This window comes from Liolophura sinensis, chromosome 11, assembly GCF_032854445.1.
Source record: "Liolophura sinensis isolate JHLJ2023 chromosome 11, CUHK_Ljap_v2, whole genome shotgun sequence".
Taxonomy (NCBI): domain Eukaryota; kingdom Metazoa; phylum Mollusca; class Polyplacophora; order Chitonida; family Chitonidae; genus Liolophura; species Liolophura sinensis.
Window position 1 is genome coordinate 29,418,810 of NC_088305.1, and position 15,147 is coordinate 29,433,956.

The 15,147-nt window shown below is 38.3% G+C and overlaps 1 protein-coding gene across 1 annotated transcript; it reads right to left on the reverse strand.

Moving 5' to 3' along the window:
• Positions 1 to 3,162: 3,162 nt before the first annotated feature.
• LOC135477483 (4-trimethylaminobutyraldehyde dehydrogenase-like) lies at positions 3,163 to 15,069 on the reverse strand. Its single transcript, XM_064757601.1, has 10 exons — positions 14,912 to 15,069; positions 12,680 to 12,893; positions 9,780 to 9,925; positions 9,475 to 9,604; positions 8,565 to 8,809; positions 7,883 to 7,990; positions 7,476 to 7,595; positions 6,827 to 7,015; positions 4,151 to 4,380; positions 3,163 to 3,805 (listed from the first exon to the last, which is right to left on the reverse strand). The coding sequence occupies exons 2-10, from the start codon at positions 12,858 to 12,860 to the stop codon at positions 3,598 to 3,600; spliced, it is 1,557 nt and encodes a 518-aa protein (XP_064613671.1). The 5' UTR covers positions 12,861 to 12,893; positions 14,912 to 15,069; the 3' UTR covers positions 3,163 to 3,597.
• Between the last annotated feature and the right edge of the window lie 78 nt (positions 15,070 to 15,147).

Below are 15,147 nucleotides of genomic sequence, written 5' to 3' on the forward strand. Positions count from 1 at the left end.
TGTTCGCAATGCATCATGACGTTAAACCCCAAGCACTCACTCACTCAAAATGTATCTTTTCAATATGAGTAGTGCATAGTTTCAGGCCTAAAACGTTCAAATGACAACAGATTTTGTCTTAACCGACCACTTATTACTTGTTCCCAAATTTTACCACATAGGGTTCAAAGCTAAGAATCAAAATCAAATTTTGACAACGGGATTGTAAACATGCGGCAGTTGGACCTTGACGTCATTTTATCAACATCAAATGTTCCTTTCCCAGCTCATCATGACAACATCTTATTGAAGATATTATTGTAAGACTTTACAACAGAAAGTTATATATAGTCGCTACAATCCATTTTTGAAGCGCTACAATCCATTTTGAAGCGCCACCTCACTGGATTAAATAATTTGCCTCCTCCCCATTAACAATTGGCTTTGTGCAATTTACCCCAGGTGTGACCTTTTCTGCAGTGTTATTTGTGATTGTTTTATATTACCTGCACCAGGAGTAACCAGTGTTTCCTCATGTGAGGTCAGATATTGTCACTTTCGTGACAGACCTAGCCTACATGCATTTCTGCACACTATTTTCCAGATATGTAATATGAATACAAATTTTCAGAATTTATTGATTTTCGCTCTTTGTTACGAAATCTAAAGATAATGTAACATATCCATCAGGGCAGAGTAGACAGATAAGGCTGTGTTTTAGCGAAGCGTGGATCTAATATTCAGGAGGTAAAACGTCATTTTCACCTAAAAGAATTTTTTTATGCATTATCTTTTTTACAATATCACTACTGAACCCATCTCATATCAGAAGTATTTGTAAGTTTATAAATCAAAGATTTCTGTTGGACATAGCATGTACATATTTTTAGATTTGGCACTTGTATCTGTTTGTTTGGAACATGGGATGATATTCTACTGGAACATGGGATGATATTCTACTGGAACATGGGATGATATTCTACTGGAACATGGGATGTTCTACTGGAGCATGGGATGATATTCGGCTGGAACATGGGATAATATTCGGCTGGAACATTGGATGATATTCTACTGGAACATGGGATGATATTCTACTGGAACATGGAATGTTCTACTGGAACATGGGATGATATTCGGCTGGAACATGGGATAATACTCGCTGGAACATGGGATGATATTCTACTGGAACATGGGATGATATTCTACTGGAACATGGGATGATATTCTACTGGAACATGAGATGACATTCTACTGGAACATGCTACTGGAACATGAGATGACATTCTACTGGAACATGGGATGATATTGTACTGGAACATGGGATGATATTCTACTGGAACAGGATGATATTCGGCTGGAACATGGGAGGATATTTTACTGGAACATGGGATGATATTTTACTGGAAAATTGTAAGCTTCAGCACCAGAAACAATACTGTAACATTTATTTACCTCAAAAAAAAACAGCATTTGTGGGTCATTTAGGGTATTTTTCTATATTCTACCCACCACCCCATCTTAAAATTGGCAGGCTGATCCTACCGTGCCATAAAGTGTAGACTTCACATCACAAAGGGGCATCACTGTGTTGTTGTACCATGATATCTTGACACTCACATACTGAATTCTTACATTAACATTTTGATGGAGTGAAGTTGACTTTTCAATCATTAGTGTACTGAAGTGACAACCCTGTTTAAAAACTATTTACAGTTTTGGCCAAATCCAACCTGACATTGGTTGCTGCACAAGCTGAGAAAACATTTCTTTAGATCTCGCCAGCAACAAGTCAGTAAACATGTAGATTGAGTGGTTAAATAAAGTCGAACAGTTGAATTCTTAGGAGGGCTTTCAACAAGTACATGTGAAAGGCAGTTTCAAATTCTTCAATATTTTCGCACATTTGTACGCTTGTTTAATTCAAGCATATTCTGAAGGCATTATTCTCAGTTCACCAATAAAAGTTTGCCTTTCGTGAAGCCCTGAAACTGGACAATCCAACAAATGTAGTTTTGTTTGGAAAAATCAAATTAAAAACGTGCACAAAATTGCACTGAAAGTTGCTCTTATATATGCCAAAAGTTTGGGAAATTAAGATAGTTATCAACTGATATTTAGGCTGATATTCATTTTTGTCTTCGATTTTAAAGTCTTAATATCACACAGGTGTGTCAATGATTAAGAAGCCGGGGTGTACGCAGTAAATGATTGGCCTTCAGCGGGTACATGTATGTGACAAACCTATCAGAAACAGCGAGAGCAATCCTGATTGGCAAAGATGCACCATTACAGGTGGTAATTTTACTATTCTCATAAAACTTTACATCTAGTATATGTCACAGACATCGTAGTACAAAAACATATTCAAAACAAATCACAAAAGACAATTAAATACGAGATTGTACATTTACTTCATGCCACAGGATAACATCTGCAGCTCAAATATGCATGTACATACTCTCCCGGCCGCAGAAGACGCAACACGTGCTGAAGACTAAAACTCAGCTACACCTACCTATACATGCACGTAAACTCAAAAAAACAACTTTTTACAATCTCCTGTTACATTTATCCATGTATTTTTTCCCTTAATATATCACACATATCTTCACCCATTCTAAAGAACATATTTATAATTTTAAGAGGTGATTTGATTGTAAGGAACATAAGTATATGTTCAAATACATAAAACCACTTTTCCATTTCAGATGATTGTGAAAGCAGTACGAGTAGGTTTTCTTTCAAGATTTTCATATTTTGTCACAAATTAGAAGAAAATAATTCAGAAAATTTTACAGTAACAAAACAAATATCATTTCTTTTATGCTCTCTCCATTACAAATCATTCAAATCTATTCATTCTATGTTCTGCTGAAAGACACCTGGTTTTCTGATATGACTGAAAAGTGACGTATTCCGTGTTAGCCAACTGAACAACGAAACAATAATCCAGAAATACTCTCTAAATACTTTGCATAGCAACAGTTTACACTTACATGTAACTAACTGCAATGAATCCTATTTCAGTAATGAAAGACATATGCTGAATCAGTTGTCCAAGTTTTTGTTACGTGTTATCATATCAAAGACAGGCCTTTTTTCATTAACTTTTACCTCACTGTAGGTTCTTTTGGTTCAATACTTCACAAAAAGTAAATATTTCACATTAAATTTTAGCCCTCATTGTTGCTGACGTTTTTCTCACTTCATTTCCATTCACATGTAACACGCTCATTCACACCTCATACCAGCCCTTCATAAAACAAGTTGAGCAAAAGCACCATCTTGAATTCTCAGCAATTATTTGGAGAAATAAGAATGTGTCATCTGGCCCACGGCAACCATAACTTCCAAAACACACATTCAGCTTCCGAATACTAAGCCAAACTTGGGATGATCTGATTATTACTAATTCTGTAGCACAGACTTTTTTGGTTCCCTCTTTACTGGCAACATCTCGTTACCATGGCAACATAACCTTATTCATTTTCACATAGCACAGACTTAATTTTTGTTCCCTATTTACTGCCAACAGGTCATTACCATGGCGACACAACCTCACTCATTTTCACATAGCACAGACTTAATTTTCGTTCCCCATTTCCTGCCAACATCTCATTACCATGGCGACACAACCTTATTCATTTCCACATAAACGCTCTTGACCTGTGTGTAGTAGTCCAGTGTTACTGTCCCATTTTCTCGTCCCAGCCCGGACTTTTTGTAACCTCCAAATGGCACTTCTACTGGGAACACATTATAGTTGTTAATGTAGATGGTACCGGCCTGTAACTGGGCCGCAACTCTGTGAGCTCGCTGAATATCCCTATAACCATGTAACATACAAAACAGATGAACACGTGAGCAGCAAAAAAAAAGCTAGTACTTGCTTTCTAAAACTGAATCAAGAAAAACTGACTGTTTTTTTTTCTTTGAAAACTTCTCCACTTCATACGCTGACAAAAATTTAATTTATAAAATTAATCAATAAAACTGAATTTAAATAATGCTATAAATAATGATCTCATAGCACATTTAGGAATGCGGTCTTTGCTTAAATCACTCTTGTAAGATCATGTTATATGTGACCAGGAGAAGGGGGCACATGTATCTTCACACGTTAGATGAACATACATGTTTATGCAAAGAGTCAGTGGTTATTTCGCCTTACCTTGTAAAAACACCACCTGCTAATCCAAACTCTGTATCATTCGCCCGCTTGACCACCTCATCTTCGCAATCAAAACTCAACACAGAGACAACACTACCAAATATCTCCTCCTGGACCACTCTCATGTTGTCATGGCAACCAGACAGGATGCAGGGACGCAGGAAATAACCCTCGGAAAATTTTGGATCTTTTAATGTCACGCGATCCCCGCCATAAAGAACTGTGGCACCCTGAAAAAAAAAAAAAAACCCAGTGTCAACGCATAACATCCAGACAATTTTGTACAGAAATAATGAGCATTTTGGTATCATTTTAGTCACATTTTGGTAACATCAGTTTGCATATATTTTTGTGCCAAAATACTGAGTACATCTTGGCCACAGGTTGCTAACACTTTGACAACAATTGGCCTCTGAAGTTGTTTGTGGAGCATACAGATCTTAAAATGTTAATGAAAACACATCAACGGCTACAGGCCTGCTTGATTTCACACCAGGTAGAATACAACATACGCCCCAACAAATGCATTTGTTTGAAATGTATAAAAGAATACCAGCAGCATTGTGGTGAGTATAAACCCTGAGGTGTTGACAGGTATGTGGTTACCATGACAATCGTGCAAGAGGACAAAAGTGTCTACCAAAAATGAAAACTTTATGCAGAAAACAGTTGGATTTGTAGCCTAGATACAAAATCATATTTACCTATATAGTAATAGGGAAACTGGCAATCTGATAACCATGACAACCACGGTAATGAACAAATGTGAGTTGCGACACATCGTCATGTGTGTTTGTATGTATCAACCAAAAATTAAAACTCTGCGAAGAAAACGGTTGCAGTTATAGCCCAGACACAAACACATATCTATTTAGAGAGTATATATAAGGAAAATAACTATCTGGTTACCATGACAACTGCGGAAATGAGCAAATGTGAGTCGCTACACATCATCATCTGTGTATGTATGTAGCCACCAAAAATTAAAACTCCATGCAGAAAACAATTGGAGATATAGCCCGTACACGAATAAGAACTGGCGGAGAGATGGACAAAATCGCTATAACAAAATATATTCCGCCTAAAAATCTAACCTACGGTGTACTTCAAATATGACAGTATGGTAAGACCAAAAAACACAGGCTCAGGATGGCAGATAAACAATTTACTCCAGACTTACAAATTAATAATCGTTTAACTTGTCACTATCCTTTTGTCTCTGTGCTCAGAGTAAAGGTGTACAGGCTGGATATATAGTCGTTTAACTTGTCACTATGCTTTTGTCCCTGTGCTCACGGCACGGGTTTACAAGCCGGATATATAATTGTTTAACTTGTCACTATGCTTTTGTCTCTGTGCTCATGGCAAAGGTTTACAAGCCAGATATATAATCGTTAAACTTGTCACTATGCTTTTGTCCCTGTGCTCACAGCACGGGTTTACAAGCCAGATATATGATCGTTTCACTTGTCACTATGCTTTTGTTTCTGTGCTCATGGCAAAGCTTTACAAGCTGGGTATATAATCGCTTAACTTGTCACTATGCTCTTGTCCCTGTTCTCACAGCACGGGTTTACAAGCCAGATATATAATCATTTAAATTGTCACTATGCTTTTGTCCCTGTGCTCACAGCACAGATTTACAAGCCAGATATATAATCCTTTAACTTGTCACTAAGCTTTTGTCCCTGTGTTCGCCGCACAAGTTTACAAGCTGGATATATAATCGTTTAACTTGTCACTATGCTTTTGTCCCTGTGCTCTCGGCAGGGGTTTACAAGCCGGATATATAATCGCTTAACTTGTCACTATGCTTTCTCCTTGTGCTCGCAGCACGGGTTTACAAGGCGGATATATGATTGTTTAACTTGTCACTATGCTTTTGTCCCTGTGCTCACAGCACGGGTTTACAAGCCAGATATATGATCACTTAACTTGTCACTATGCTTTTGTCCCTGTGCTCGCAGCACGGGTTTACCAGCCGGATATATAATCATTTAACTTGTCACTATGCTTTTGTCCCTGTGCCAACGGAGTCGGTTTACAAGTCGGATATATGATCGTTTAACTTGTCACTATCCTTTTGTCTCAGTGCTCATGGCAAAGGTTTACAAGCTGGATATATAATCATTTAACTTGTCACTATGCTTTGGTCCCTGTGATCACAGCACGAGTTTACAAGCCGGATATATGATTGTTTAACTTGTCATTATGCTTTTGTCCCTGTGCTCACGGCACGGGTTTATCAGCAGGATATCTGCATCCCCACTGGTTTGAGTTTGGTCGCACTGCAAGCAGCTGATCCAAACTCTGACTAATGTTGTATTTCCTGATTTTGCACTGGCAAGAATCCTTTTCTGTGGACACACAATAAGTAATTTATTTTAAATCCTAGCAGTTTAGCATTTTTCAAGTGACTCATTTTGCCTGATTCTCAATGATGCATCCAAATTATAGTGCCGTTTACGACTTTTTCATGAAAAGTACCATTTTCAGGCCTTAATATGCACCTTTAAATCCGAAACTTCAGGAGAAATGCAGATTCTAAATGATATGAGTTTGGGTGCTGTTGAATAAAATAATGTTAAGGCATATGAATTGTTATCTCTTTTATTTAATTGAAAGTCAATGTTATTAGATTATTCAACAGAATCTAGTTCATGCCGTATGACTGACCTCTGACTTAGCCAGCTGTACATATCCCAGAACCTTCTCCGCGTGCTCACGGCTGATCATCGCACCAACAGCTGTGTCATCTGACCATGGGTCTCCGATCTTCAGCTTCTTCGTCTTCTCCACTAGTAACGTCAGAAACTGATCCAAGATGGGCTCCTCGACAAATACTCGTGTCCCGTTAGAGCATACCTGTCATAAAAGTGAATCATGTGATTTATTTATTTATTTAATTGTTGTTAAATAATGACTGACTGCCAGAAGAGGAAGCCTGGATAAGCCACCAACATCTGTTTGACAAATTCCGTGTCCCAGACCAGAATAGAACCCACACATCATTTGTCCTAGCATCTGAAAGACACTTGTCCTCAGTCCATTCCCCAAACATCATTTTTTTAAAGTTCCCTGGGGTTAAAAATTCTGACAAATTTGTCTGAATATTTCACTCATAAAAATGAAGGTGTTCACAAAATTAACTCATGAAAACTAAAACATGCTTTTAAATCTTACTGTCAAAAGAAACAAAATGGTGCTCAGTTTGTATATTTGTGCCTGGTTTGTAGAAATGAGCCCTGTTTGTAGAACTGTGCCCAGCTTACAGAACTGTGCCCGGTTTGTGAAACTATGCCCGGTCTCCAGTTCCTATAATTACCTGCCCCTGTGTAAGGAAGTTGGCTAACATGGCCCCGTTAACAGCGTTCTCCACGTCACAGTCGGCAAACACGATCAGGGGCGACTTTCCCCCCAGCTCCAGGGTCACCGGCTTTATACCCTTGAGAAAGCAGAGAACAACTTTACATAATTTATGTTGCTAAACAAGACGATGATATACAATATTTGAACCATGTTCCTCATAATTTTTTATGCTATTTAATACCAAGATTAAAACTGTTCACTCATTCAGTGAGAAAAATTACAAGAAAATCCCTGTCAGTGAAGGTTAATCTTAACTCTGGCTATTTCTCTTTTGTACCAGACACAATACCAGGATTAACCACATGTTGACCACATGTTGGCCTCATCTGAGGCAACAATTTTGTGGAGTGAAATGTTTCTCACCTGGGCACAAGCTTCCATGACCTTTGACCCTGTGGGTACACTTCCTGTGAAGGTCATCTTGTTGATCCCTGGGTACTGACTGAGGCATGTTCCCGTATTGGCTTGACCCTGAGGGGGCACATCCAAAACCATTACCATGTGAATTACCAATGCCAGGTTTATGGTTTTATGAGATATAAAGAAAGTTATGCCCCAAAAAGGAGAAAAAAATTTCCATTTTTGTGGCAAATTTTTTCATCTGTTTATAAATTATCCATTTTATGGATATTTTATAACAATGATTGGAAATTATGTCACTGATGAACTTATTTGTAATATGGGACCAGCTAACCATTTTTACACACCATGAAGAGAGCTGAGAAACTTTTTTTGGCATTTTTATATGTTAAGATACATCCTAGACTGAATGTTAAGTAAGAAAAACAAAAACATTTCATTTAACTCTAACACATCAACCTTTTCAAACACCACAGTGACCAATATTTTGTAACTTTCCGAGAGAACTATGGGGTGTAGAGAACTAATCTGCACAGCTTGCAAATGAAGCTTGCATCTTAAATGACACAAACAAATCATTTCTAGCATCATTTTCATAATAATTGTGTGCATAAATATCTGATAAAAGGTGCTTTAATAGGATTTACAATATCTTTGAGTTATGTTGATGACTGACTAAGCGTACCTGTATGACGTTAAAACACCCATCGGGGAGTCCCGCCTGTGTGTAGATCTCCCCCAGCATAATGGCCGTGAGTGGGGTGAGAGGTGAAGGCTTAAACACCATGGTATTCCCACAGGCTAAGGCAGGGGCAGACTTCCATGCAGCCATCTGGAATGGGTAGTTCCACGCCCCAATGGCTCCCACCACACCCAAGGGCTCTCGCCGGGTGTAAGCAAAACTTCCATTGGGCAACTGAATATGCTGACCTGAAGAGATAAGCGATTCCATGAAGATTGAGTGACTGAGTGACTGAAGTTTATACAGTATGACTCCATGCAGATAGTTGTCAAACAATCACATCAAAAAATGCTAATTACTAGACACAAAATCCATGAAATATTTGACAGGTGTACAAGTTGTAACCTAATCATGAATGTCTACCCACGCCAAGTCAAGAGGTCAATGATAAGCTAGGGCAACTAATTTGCCATGGCAACTTCCAAACCGAGCAACTCCCGACATCAACACACAGCCTGATGGATATGTGGCCTTACCAAATAAATGGTACGTGTAGCTCTGAAACTGCTGACATCGTACTCTGATGTTATACAAGAACAGTTACCCTCGCAACCTACATATAAAAATAGTTCGCAATACTTCACAAACCATACAGAGTTGCATGACATTAACACTGAGGTCAATGCTTTGAAATGTATTCAAAAGCTGCACATGTACTTAGTTTCACGGTGAGTCCATGCAAATCGACCAGCAACAAGGTGTTTTTCCTGTTTTCCAAAAAAAACTGTATGAAGTTGAATGGTCAAGCAGCAAAGTTTTAAAGTAATAAAGCATGTTCAAAACTTTAATTTATTTAAGAGTCCCTTAACATATTGCTACATAATGGTAATTCCAAAAGACTAGGAAAACACACCGGCTATTGTGGCTGCAATTCCTCCGTAATACTCCACGGCATCTGCGCACCCTAGGATGTCCACTCGCGCCTCCCATATCGGCTTCCCGGTGTTTAAAACCTCTACATGAGACAGCTCTTCCGCTTGATCCTGTTCCCAATAACCAAGGTGAACACAACATACATGTTATCTTTGCTTAAGCAGGATATGCTTTTGATGGAGATTGTTTGTATGCATGTTTTTCTGAAACTTCATGTAAAATGTCATGAGCATCAGATTTGAATTTCACAAAGGGAGACAACTCAGACACTCAGAAACAGCTCACCCGAATAATATGCGCCGTTTGAAGTAAAACTTTGCCCCTCTCAGAACCTGATAGTGATGACCACTTCTTAAAAGCATTTTCAGAGTTTTTCACGGCAGTATCAACATCTTCTGGGCTTGAACTCACTATGTGTCCCAACAATTCACCTGTATCAGACAAAATGGTTTGACATTACACATAAACTTGATACTGAACATTAAATGTTTAAAAACTACTGTAATTCATCAACCTTTTCGCATGTTTGCAAGATGTTCATTCAAGCAAATTCTGAGGGCATTATTCTGTGTAGGCTGAAAAAATTATACTTTACATGATGCCCCAAAATTGGCCAAAGCAACCAATGCAGTCCTGTCTCCAAAATCAAATTAAAAACATGTTTAAATTGCACATAAAGTCGCCCTTTCATATGTGAATACATTGAGGAATTTATGAATATTCAAAACTACATACATATATTTTTCAAGAATCACCATGGTGATAAATTGCTAGAAGTGGAGTGATGAAACAGTTCAGTTTAAAATCAACAACCTTTGGGAATGTAGCCCTCATGTTTCCCATTACAACAAGTGGAAAATGTACATTTACAACCAGGCAGCAATAAATGAACAATTTGCCTCAGATCTCGGTTTAATCTTACTTAGGCCACACCAGGTTTAATTGTTGTTTGACGAACAGAATAAATCCATAATCAACATCAGAGAAGAATATATAAAACAAAACTTTAAAATCATCTCATTTGTGGGGAAATATGGATTATACTTGGGAATTTTTCCAGTTGACATGTTTACATGATCGGAAAACCTTGAAAAACATATAACTCATAAAACATCAGAATCAGACAAAACAAAATGGTAGATTTTCAGGGTTTTTTTTTAATTTCTTTTACTTTTTTTACATGTCAGTGTCGTCTTGCCCATAAAACATAAAATAAAACAGGAGTTGCTCAAGGGGTCTATGTGGCCAAAGATTCTGAACAGTCAATCTTCAGATCATAGAGCACAGACGTAATGCCCTTAGACAGCACCTGAGTAATGTTTATGTCCACTGAAAGACTACCATTCAAAGTATCTTAAATAGCCCCTAAAATATATTAGATTTTTTTTCAGCTCAGTAAAAGTTTAGTGAAACTTCGTCTTATCACAGCTTCAGCACATCTCCTTTATCAACAGCACGGTGACGTCACGTTTACTCTAGCTCTCTAACGTCAAAGGTATTTTCCGTCTAATAGTCTAACCACCAGAAGAGTGCAGATAAAAGTTGTAGACTTCGGCGAAGAAGGTTCAAGTGATAAATAGCTTTCTTGGAAATTGGACATACTGGGAAGATATTTCTTCAACTTCTTGAACTGTTGACACAGTAAGCCTGCTATATCATTTATAGTTTAAGTAGCCTGCAGATGCATGGCCGGGGTATTCCTGGTTCAGGTCATACCCTCTGGCGCAGTTGTGCAGGTGATTTTGACACCTGTTAACTATTTACAAAATTACAATAGGATTGTTGGACAACTAGATTCATGCTCAATTCTGGAACAAATGGAAATAAATCTAAGCACCACTGAGGCTGATTTAGGCATTTGAATGTTGTTGGATTTTATGCTTCAGTTTTGTAGCGGTGGCTTCTAAGATGAGAGCAGTGCTGATCTCATTATCACAAATGTCAGAGAAAGCACCTCGGCTTCAACATGGCACTTCAATAATTTTACTGTATTTTATAAAAGAAAGCAGGAAAAAAAACATCATCCCTTGTATGCAAGAAAGACAAAGGATCAAAATTTAAATTCTTCAATTCTAACAAATTTACAGTGAGTGAGTGAGAGCTTGGGGTTTAACGTCGTACTTAACAATTTTTCAGTCATATGACGATGAAGGAATCCTTAGAGTGCATGTGATGTGCCTCCTTGTTGCACGATGGATTTCTAGTGCTGCTTCACCGAGATGCCTTACCAAAGGCAAGCTAGCCGCAGGGCCAGAGCCATTATACTGATACGGGCCAACCAGTCGTTGCACTGTCCCCTTCATGCTGAACGCATAGCAAGGAAGATGCAACTTCCTCTTTTAAGGTCTTCAGGGGTCCCAGCCAAGATTGAACGAAAAAAATATAGGTAAAATAGGAATTTTTTTCATAAATTATAGGAGTTTTATAGTAATTTTTAAAATGAAAAAGTAGGAAATACAGGAGACAGAGCTAGAATTTTCACACAGTTTCTGCTTGACAAACAGGTAGGTCTACTTATTAATTACATGCATTCTGCCCCACACTGTCCACCCAAATTATTAATTTTATATCACACCTGGCACAATACGTTGTTACTTCAAGGAGAATGATTTTGCATTCTTGCCTTGACACTGTGTAACAATATAGGCATATCTGAGCCCAAGTTAGATCATGTGTTGTTACTTCAAGGAGAATGATTGTGCATTCTTGCCTTGACACTGTGTAACAATATAGGCATATCTGAGCCCAAGTTAGATCATGTGTTGTTACTTCAAGGAGAATGATTGTGCATTCTTGCCTTGACACTGTGTAACAATATAGGCATATCTGAGCCCAAGTTAGATCATGTGTCCTGTGAACTGCACGCTGAAGTGGGTCAATTATGATGACACTGTCTGGTCATCTAACAGCAGTCAAGGGGTCACTTTAGGTGGGGAAAGTATCAAAACACCATCATTACACCACACTAGCAGGCTAACCAACTAAGCCACGGAGGCACCACCATATATTTAAAGTTGACACAGTACTCTTGTATTTCCCTTGCTTACTCAGCGTCCCATTATAGGCGTGAGAAAATCTGGGAGACTAAATGTAAATTGAAGAAAATTAAATGAAACTGAATTCAACAAAACCACTTCATTCATCACACCAACTTCTTGCATTCAGTGCACAATACCATACGGCACCTGTTGCTGGGGCAAAAAGGTCAAATCTCTCAGGCTCATTGCGATTGGTGGGATTTATCCTCTCCCCATCAACATAATTCAGAGGACTTTGAATCTCACTGCCTGACGAACACAAACATCTCTGATTGGTCAGAACTGACCAACCAAATCGCTGGAAGCTGCATCTAAATCTGACCCACATGATCCTTGTGTTACATGTACCTGACGACCTTATCTGAAAATATGACAAAAATAAAAACAAGTAAACTTAATTTACACCTTTTTTTACAGTATATCACGGAATTCCTATAATATACTTCTTGCTTTAATTAATAATAAATTAACAAGTTATCTGACAACTCAGATGACATGGATTCGAAACATGTAATTATTAACAAACTGACTGTGACACATACAATGTATGAGCTAATTACTAGAGCTATGTTAATTAATTTGATTGGGTTTTCATACCGCACTCAAGAATTTTCCCATGAACAGCGGACAGCATCATGGTGGGAGAAAACCAGGCAGAGTTTATCAGACTCCTGAATATTTTACTTATTTCTACGATGGCTGTAAGAAGCAATAGGTTGAGGAAACCAAGCAGAACACCTGAAGCAATTAAACCATTGACCCGTGACAAGTAATACTGTCAAACTTTCCAAAGACTGACAAATGTCTTATTGGTTGAAAACAAGTGTTCTTCCATGAACTTCATGTAAGCCCACATGAAAGAACCTTATCTACCCCTTCTTGCTACCAAGGCAACCAGGACAAAGTGTGGAAGCATGAAATCTTGAAAATCTACATCCGCAAATGGAACTGAACACTGGAGACCTGGAGACTCAAAAATATTTCCCTTAGATGATGACAGCCAGCACTATAGTTGGAGGAAACCACTGAGAGTCCAGGGTAAACCCACAACCATCTGTAGGTTGCTGCACGACCATCCCATGTACGGCTAGAGAAGAAGCCAGCGGAAAGCTGGACTTGAACTCAGCAACCATATTGGGGAGAAGTTCTCCAGTCACACACTAACCATTCGTCCACAGGGCATCCCCCACCCATAACCTTATGACTGTATTTCTACAATCTTGACATGACTAGAACACGTAGAACGTTTCATATTTTCAGCTCAATGACCCAGACGATATGGCACCTAGCTGTTCGGTAGAATTTCTGAAGAACTTATGTTGTGTAATGGAATGTCTATACACATTCTGTAAAAAAGTATTCTATAGAACAAACTGCTCTAAAGAATTTCTGTTACATTGTAGAAAGTCTATAGAAATCCTACAGAATTTAGAAAAGACAGAACATACTGTACAGAAGAAAGTATTTAGACTTCCACAGAAATTCTTTAGAACATTTTTTGCAGGGCTAGCCTACAATCATTCTGTGCCTCTCCAGGGCACCTACTCATATTCTGGAAAATTTTTCTGACTACAGCAGTGTCAAATTCATCATGCAAAGTTTACAGTTTACATGTCATGTATGTGGTTTACGTCCTTTAGCTTGGCACAAGTTGATATTTTAAAAATAAAACAAGTGGATAAAGTGACCTACATACACATGCACATATATATGGGGATTGTTTTACATGATTTTATACATGTGTATATATAAATAGCAAAATCTTCATCCTTTTCAATCACTAAAGAACTTTCTTTCAGATCGAGAGATTTATTTATACAATTATTATGAAAATGCCAAAAATGATTTCTTTGTCGCTAAAAATGTAAGCACAAACTATTTCTCTACATCCCACAGTTCTCTCAGGATGTTTCAAAACATTAATTGATCACACTGTTGGTTCAAAAGGTCGAAGAAATTAGGGTTTTAGTAAATGTCATTGTCTTTGAACACAGTTAGACTGCTCTTAACGATCATGGTTTTATATAAGCTGTATGTTGGAGCTGTTTGATAAGAATTATTTTGTGCCTTTTATTGTTGTGCTATGGTGAGTTTAAACCAAAATAATGTCAAGAACAAGTTTGCCCTGAGATATCTGACATCAGGAGACCCTCACGCCTGGACAATCACTGCCCCTCCACATTTGCTGATGTAGGTCAGTAATGATCAAGTGTGTTCTTTACTCCTGTCCGGTTCATTTGCAACCTACACTATCCACATGAAAGATCGAGTTCACTTCGGTATGACACTCATGCTGATGTGCTGCTACAATAATAAATCTGGATCATACAGTACGAAGGTCCCCACTAGAAATGACTAATTACATAACGCTTTGCACACCTTCACAGGTTTGACAGTCGCGTAGTTACGTCAGAAAACCAGATTCGAGAAAAAATGCCATCACGGCAACGTCTGATCAGCAGTAATATCGTAAATAGTGCCCTCCTTTTGCAAAAACGTTCCACTTTCTGACACTACCAGTTCGCCATTGGAGCTCTCTTCAGCGCGTGGATTAGCGTTGTTCCGAAGAGTGTCTCCTACCATCGGTTCTTTTCGGCCTATATCAATAAACACAG

What these genes read in the sequence shown, in the direction of transcription:
- LOC135477483 (XM_064757601.1), bottom strand. Translation starts at nt 12,860, where the DNA reads ATGTGGGTCAGATTTAGATGCAGCTTCCAGCGATTTGGTTGGTCAGTT. An exon ending in TCATGGAAGCTTGTGCCCAG is followed by an intron (nt 7,596 to 7,882) that starts GTGAGAAACATT and finishes TGCTTTCTCAAG; the next exon opens with GGTATAAAGCCGGTGACCCT. An exon ending in ACTTCCTTACACAGGGGCAG is followed by an intron (nt 7,016 to 7,475) that starts GTAATTATAGGA and finishes CTTTTATGACAG; the next exon opens with GTATGCTCTAACGGGACACG.